The 7,951-nt window shown below is 43.9% G+C and overlaps 1 protein-coding gene across 1 annotated transcript in view; it reads right to left on the reverse strand.

The window, feature by feature from the left end:
- CLASP1 (cytoplasmic linker associated protein 1) overlaps window positions 1-7,267 on the reverse strand; it is a gene marked incomplete at its 5' end in the record, with an annotated part of 120,923 nt that extends 113,656 nt beyond the window's left edge. Inside the window, 4 exons of the mRNA XM_075117647.1 lie at window positions 1,340-1,363; window positions 3,087-3,257; window positions 5,705-5,754; window positions 7,227-7,267. Coding sequence (XP_074973748.1) covers window positions 1,340-1,363; window positions 3,087-3,257; window positions 5,705-5,754; window positions 7,227-7,267 — 286 coding nt within the window. The remainder of the gene's footprint in view (window positions 1-1,339; window positions 1,364-3,086; window positions 3,258-5,704; window positions 5,755-7,226) is intronic.
- Window positions 7,268-7,951: the final 684 nt, after the last annotated feature.

Genomic DNA, 7,951 nt, shown 5'->3' on the forward strand with positions numbered 1-7,951 from the left:
AAAAAAATAAAAAAACAGTAAATGAACTTTAAATTGCCGAAGCCCTGAGCTGTGTGTGTGTGTGTGTGTGTGTGTGGGGGGGGGGGGGGGGGGGGGGGGGGGGGGCTGAAGCTCAGAGCCCCAAACTTAAGGTATGGGGTGGCAATTTGCGGGGGGGGAGGGGGGGAAGGGGGCGGCGTAATGGATGTCACAATTATTTTTTTAAGTTCAAAGAGGGTCACCAGCAGAAAAAGGTTGAGAAACACTGATTTAAACCAACACGATAGTTGATGGATCCTAAAGTATAAGGGCTTGCACTGGAGACTGTAGAAATCTATCCCTATAAATAATATATCTATCAGAAATCAGAGAGAAAAACAAACATCACAGTGACATGGTGGTGCTTCTTGGGAAACTACATTCTAATACAAACAGCCATCTAGGTATTCACACACAGTCCCACAAATCAGTAATACATCCCTTAAAAGATGACTTGCAAAAGGGGGGTGGGAGGGGGGTGGGGTTGTGCTTTTTGGCTTTTTCGTCATGAGTAAAGGCGGCATAAACACTCTCATCCTCCTTGCCTTCCCTCCCTCCCCCACAAAAAGAAAGTTTTATGCTTGCCTTTTTTACCATAGAAATATCAGGAACATCAAGACTTGTCTTTCCTTAAAATAATTTGTTTAAATGGCTTCTCGGGAGGAACTGGAGTGGGAGCTCTCTCAACCATTAAATGAAGGGACAAGGGTGTTGAGCCTTTAACAAAAAGGTTTTCACTCTCAACTGTTTACCAGGCACAGGAGTTAAAAAGAGACAACAAAAACAAACAAAACCCAGAGGTTTGAACAGGCTAACTAAATATCCTTTCCTTTCCCAGCTTTCACTTCCTTAGTATTTGCAATATAATCATTTCACTAATTCTCCTGTCATCCTGAGTCTCCTTGAAAAAACAGAGTAGACATGACCTAAATTTCTTATAGAACAACAAAGCAGACCTTCTTTATGCATCTCAATGAAGCAGACGACCACAAGCCTTTGTTTTTATCCTTTTGTAGGTCACCTTCAACCAACAGCACCTTTTTAGCATGGAGACGTGTATACAACATTGCTTTTAAACTAGTTTCACATAAAGATTGGAAGCGAGAGTCATAAAATCAGATTGGTGCCTAATCTCAAGGAGGATCTTGGAGAGAAAGTGACATATACCTAATGGTGTCATAATGAGCCAAACAACCATGCAACACTTCATGCAGGTCACCAGTGAGCACAGATGAGAATCAGGTAACACTTTGTGAGAACAGAGACCAGATGGGGTGGTACAACTGTAGACACACCTCAGTCACACAGACAGACTGCTTACCCTCAGGTTTAGTGGTAGTACCATCTTTAGGCAAATTTAAAAAAAATAAGGAGAGGGTAAATAGGGAAGAGTTAGTAATATTAACAGAAGTGGGCACTGTACATTAGCTACAGAAATAAGCAAAAAAATCAATACAATTAAAGAAATGAAACTGGAAAAGAATATTTGGTTAATCAGCAACTCAAAGCATGAAGCATCTGAACCGGTCTTAGCATCAGATTAGTTTGGTCCCATTGCAACCATGTATTAAAGACAGCTTTGCTAAATCCCATTCCTTTGCTTGCCTTGCCCATTCCTCTTGGAGTAATGGGCAAGGCAACCAAAGGAAATTGCATGTGCAATTTTTTCTACGGGCAAAAAGGAAAGGAGTGCCCTTTAGAGCTGATCCAATCCATGCATCATTTAAACAAGAAATAGAGTATCAGAGAAGAGCAGTAAACACACTCTGCTTTGGAGTGAGACTAACAGAGCACTTTCACTTTTCTGTGTTCAGCCTCTAAAGTTTGGGAAATGACAAGAAACATGCATTTAACTCCAGTATTCTGTCTGCAGTTCTCACTGCACCATGAAGTCAATGTGAGCAACTAATTTAAGCCAGGGCAAACACTTCACAACAAAACCACTGAAACAAACGGAGCCACTGAACTGAAGTTAAGACAAAGATTTTAGCAGTAAGTGAAGCCTGCCATCAGAAGGAATATATACATATATCCTAATATAATTCATACAGTATTTCCCATTACACTGACAAGAAAGCCAGGATATCCTGTGCTATGAAGTCAAGTTTTCAACTGATACAGCTAAGGTTCAGAAACCTGCACAACAGGAGGCAAGGTATCTGTTCTCATACCACTTAGAGACCTGCTACAATCACTTAATCTGGTAGAAGTCAATGGAGTTGCATCAGCGTAAGGCTGATGTAAATTACAATAAATTTCAGAATCAGATCCTAGCTCAGGTAATTAGCTCTCCCTGGGTCAAATCTAGGCTAATGAAAACTGACAAGCAAGCAAATAATCTAGCAACTGTTTTTAGCTGTTTCTGAACTGTATTTCCTCATCCATGCAGCCTGCCATGCCACCTGAAAAGTACATTCTACATCAAATGGTGACTTCACTTGTCAGCATGAAAAAATTGGGGCAACAGAAAATGGCAAAAGGAACACAAAGCATGATTTAAACCATCAAAAAGAGCCTGAGTGGAGGAAGGTGAACTTGTGCCTTTAACGTAGGCCAAAAAAGTAACTACATCATACTCACAAATCAGTCAGATTCCTCTCTTTGCTTCTCTATCCCTTACTTATATGAAGAGACAGCTCCTTAGCTCAGGATCAAATGCAGCTAAGACATACTTAATGCTACCCAAAGCATAAAACAACTTGCAGTAAACTTGTTCTTTAGTTCCAGAGGGGCTACACCAGGGTGAACTGGGCAGCAAGTATCCTCCCCTGGACTGTCAGAGTCAAAACAACATCTCTTCACAACATAAATGTGCTGGTTAGTGCTGGAAACGGAGGAAGAAAGAAAAGTGTTTCAAAGCAAACTGTGTTTCCTGCAAGGCTGATTCCCTCTGGAAATGTATTTTTCTTTAGCCCCCGTTGCCAGAGAGCACAGACTGGTTCTGGACTGCTAGTGACCATCTTGTTGGAGACGTGGCTTATATTCAGAACAAGCCATCTAATACTAAAGTCACGTAGTTTATAATACTGGAGAAATTATCTGTTTTCTAAGAGAACACAGAGGCTCACCTAGTGATGCGTACGAGCCTGGGGGCAGGGCTGCCGCGGAACTGAAAGGGGTGGAAGCTCCAGAAGATGTTACTTTCGACTTGGCACTAGCTGCTGCATTCACATCGATGTCACTGCGAGACCGCTGCAGAGATCCTGGGGTTGACACGGATTTTGTACTCACTGTAGAGGCTTTAGACAGGGGTGGGGAACAGACACACAATCAAGGCTAGTGAGGATTAATTTGTTTGACTCTTCGTTTCAAAGCACCCAGTTAGCAACTGAATAAGAACGTTCAAGTGTTCCCAGTGTGAGACTTCAGCGCTCATGTAAAGGGCCAGAAAGACCATGATGCACAATGTACTCACAGAGAGAGTGTAAGCTTCCCCTTGCTGCCCTGCAAATGTGTCCCAGCCTTGACCTAAGAGGCCACCTCTAGGGTAGTTCAGTCTCTACAACCCGTTCAAGCCTTGGCCTCTCTGCTGAGATGGCAAACAAGGCCCTAATCAAGGGCAGTTCGGGTGGTGGCTATGTGATGCAGGCCATGTTTACACTACAGGGATTATAGTGGCCTAGCTATGGCACAACCCCATAACGTAGATGCAATCTATACCAATGGAAGGCATATTCCTGCCAGTGTAGAAACACCATCACCCTGAACAACAGTAGGCAAATCCATGGAAGCATTATTCCGCGGCCTAACTGGGTCTACACCAGGGGTTACGTCAGAGTAGCTACATTGCTTGGGGTATGGATTTTTCACACCCCTGAGCGATGTAGCTATGTTGCCCTAACTTTTAAGTGAAGACCAAGCTATAGCCCCATCTACTGAGACCTAGACTGTGAAATTCAGTGTAGTTCACACATAGCACCACTCACCAACTAGTAAAATTTTGGGGCAACTCCTGAGCTGGAATACCTAGAAGTAGTGACCTAGATGTCAATGATTTCGTATCTCATTACCAGTGCCCTGTTCTTTTCTAAGTACAGTTTCCCCTACTCTCATCAGTCCATTAAAATATATTGCCTCATCCCCCATGTCTCTCTTTATTTTGAACTAATTCACAGTGCTGTTCTGCAATGGTATCTGTGAGCAGAAAAATATGTTACTTATATGTAAGCCTGGAGTCTCTCATGGAGCTCATAGATTCTGTGACTTTACAGGACTTCTGCAATGGCCAATGCAGCTGGCCCAGGGGCCGCCTGAGCAGCTCGGGCAGCCCCTGGGCCAGCTGCACCAGTTGCTGCTGGGGCAGTCTCGGGCCACCGTACCACCACCACCACCCCCACAATCAGCAGAAGGAGTTTGGGTGTAGGAGGGGAATCAGGGCTGGGGCAAGGATTTGGGGCGCTGGACTGGGTGAGGGCTCCGAGTAGCGCTTACCTCGGGGGGCTCCCCGGAAGCAGCAACATGTTCCTCGGCTCCTAGGCGGAAGCATGGCCAGGCGGCTCCACATGCTGCCCCAACCCCGAGCACTGGCTTTGCAGCTCCCATTGGCCAGGAACCATGATCAATGGGAGCTGCGGAGCCAGTGCTCGGGGCAGGGGCAGTGTGCAGAACTGCCTGGCCACGCCTCCACCTAGGGACATGTCGCTGCTTCCAGAGAGCTGTGCAGAGCCAGGTAGCGAACCCGCCAGCCCCACAAAATCTCTCCTCGCTCCCAGCAGCAGCAGGGGTCCTGGGCCGCTGCCTCCCCCAGCACCTGCAGGGGTCCTGGGCTGCCCCACCCACCCCTGAACACCTGCGGCGCCCCTCAGCCACCCCCCCTGCCCCAGAGCACCCGCAGTGCCCCTGGGCTGCCTGCTGCTCCAGAGCACCCAAGTTTTAGTCAGGGGTGAATTTTTGTTTACTACCCGTGACCTGTCCATGACTTTTACTAGAAATACCTGTGACTAAAACATAGCCTTATACTCTCAGCTGATGGTATCTAGTAGCAGACTAAAGTGTGATCGAATCAATTAGTCTGGGCCCTGCATTTTGAAAGTTACTGTTAGCAAGGCCTGCTAACAGTAACCTCATCTGCCCATGAAGATTTTCTGTTCCCCTCACTCACTGATGTTCCCACCCAAGACTATGCCCTTCAGGCATTAAGTGCTTGGAACCAAAGCAAAGCTCTGAAGATTCTACATGCTGGAAAGTCTTGATGAAAAAGATCAAGGAGGCTCAACATTACTTTTGACTGTATCAAAGGCCTCTGTGGGATACCATGCCTGGTCTGGGGTACGTAGTGGAGACTGAGACGGTGGCTATTGAAAGCCAAACAAAAATCAGAGATGGAAAAGGCCTGTTAGGTATTCTTGTCCACCCACCTGCCCGTGCAGTCACGTGCACTAGGGCTCCGATGGTGAAGTGGTCCAGACGTCTCGTGTCCATTGGTGAAAGCACTTTTGTGATCAATTTGGAATTTAGCACCATAGGAGACATGCACTTAAGGTGCCTCCACTATATGCTGGTGACCAAAGGAACAGCTATATGTGACTGGACTCATGACCAAAAGAACAACTTCACAGTAAATGGAGATTTCATTATAACCAGAATCACTATTTTGAACATAGAAATATTTGAGTCTTTTATCTTACTTCATTACAAATCTTCCCCTGCAACAGGTGATTATGTATCCTACAGTTCCTGTTCTCACCTCTGGATGTAGTGCTTCCAGTAGGACTTCTTTTGGCAGACAATGGACGGCTAGAAATTAAACACAACATTTATCAAACAGGTATTTTTTGAGTCACCAATAATAATCCTGGCTATAAAAATGCCATCACATTTTAGGAGGCTTTGTTCTACATTACTACATTAATAACCAGTTATTAAAAATAGCAGTGGCGTAATTACAACCCCACTCTCCAGACTTCAGGGTGTGCCAAAGTTGCTATATACACAGAAGCACAACCATACCAACCACAACTTCAGACACCTCCAGTGGCTCCCCTCTTATTTCAGGATTTCATTCAAAACTGCCCTCTTTGTTTTCAGAACTCTCCACATATGCTCCAAATGACTTCAATGATCAAAGGCACAGGAAGAGTCTATCCCCATGATTATTCTCTACTCCCCTCTGCTAATCTAGAACTGGCCTTCAGTCCAGCACTGGTCCTTCATCACTGAAGTCTGCTGCACTGAAACTCTTGCTTTGGAGCCAGTCTAGTCTGAGTGATGAATGTCTACTTACTCTCCCTGTGCTCCCGCAACATTCTCCTGCTATTGCTAGACTGCTGGCCTGGCCCTCTTTCATTTTCTTTTTAAATATATCAAATATATATTTTATACAGTTATATAATTACCATGATAAACATGGAATTACTTTTTAGAAGCTGCTGAGTATGTAGTCATAAAGGGTTTGTAATAGTCTATTACTATCTGTAAATAGTTGTCTAACAGGATTTATTGTTTAAATATAAATATTGAAGCTCAATAAAACTCCTTAGAAAAGAGTATGAAAAAATTACCATGAGCATTAACAGAACAGAACAAAAGAAGATTTCAGGTCCTATGTAAATAGTGACTAATGTATTTTATACATTTCTTTGTAGGATGGAGGTGGATTTTACAATTCATATTGTAATAGGACAGTCCTCAAAAAATTCTAACACTTTTCAGCTGGGGCAAATTTTGAGTCTAAATTCTTTCACTGTGTCCCTTCAAAAACAGCCAAGATACACAACTGCAGCAGAAAAGCTATTCATTTTGCAGCTATATAATTTATATCTAGCTTGGCCACTTCTCTTCTTACAAGAAAAAGAAAAGACAAACAGATACACTCACTTCTCTGGCTTAAGGCTAAGCATGAAAAATTTCAGGCCAAACAAGTGTCTTTTTAAGTTAGGAGGGCTGACTAATACTGTCTGGCTGAGAATGAAAAGCCTCTTGTCCACTTATTTATGGATTCAAGACTGACTCCAGGATATTTAGCAGTGTGGTTTTTTTTGGTTTTTTGGGGTTTTTTTAATATCTTGCCAGCCAGAAACCTCCTATGCCATATTTTGGAGCTGGTCAAATGTTGAGGTCAAGAAATAAATGTGAATGGTCATAAGAGATGAGAAAACAAGCTTAAGCATGAAGTTGTGAATGGTAACGGTGCAATGCCATAGTTACTCATTTAGGTGCATCTGCAGTTTAGTCAATAAAATCAGTGGTAATAAAGTAGAGAGACTTACTTGAGACTCTCCTGGGAACTGGAGGACGAGCGATCGTAATGTTACGAATTACACCTGGTAGGACACGCACACAAGTGCTACGAATTACACCTGGTAGGACACGCACACAAGTGCTACGAATTACACCTGGTAGGACACGCACACAAGTGCTACGAATTACACCTGGTAGGACACGCACAGTTCGAATCTAGGCTGAGGCACAGAAATAAAGTCCACAACTGCAGAGTTCCCAAAAAACACTAAATTTATTACGCTCGAGCGTAGTGCCCCCCAGGCTAGCCAGGAGGGGACCCTGAATGCAGATTATACAAAGGTTATATACCTTTTAGCAAAGCATGTTGCCCTTGTGCATTGGAAACCTTAGCCAATAAACAAACCCTTGTCTTATCTACCACCTATCCCTGCTTGGTGCATTCCTCGTGCTATACCAGTATGTTAATTACACAGCATGGTCCTAAAGCCATGCATCAGTAACTTTTATTATCAGGATGGGAGGCTTCACATCAAGGCCAAGAGATAGGGAGTTAGAGACTGACAAAAACCAGATACTGGGAGTCAAGGCAGGCTGGAGACAAGGAGGAGGATTTTCACAGGGATTCAGTATTTAAGGATTACTCCTCCTGGTGTATGATGTGCTGGCATGTAAACAATGGTGGGCCCCAAACCAAAATGGAGTCACATGTACTAACTTTTCCTTAACAGTAAGTAATCTAGCTAGGTATGCA

Source organism: Caretta caretta, chromosome 11 (assembly GCF_965140235.1).
Source record: "Caretta caretta isolate rCarCar2 chromosome 11, rCarCar1.hap1, whole genome shotgun sequence".
NCBI lineage: Eukaryota > Metazoa > Chordata > Testudines > Cheloniidae > Caretta > Caretta caretta.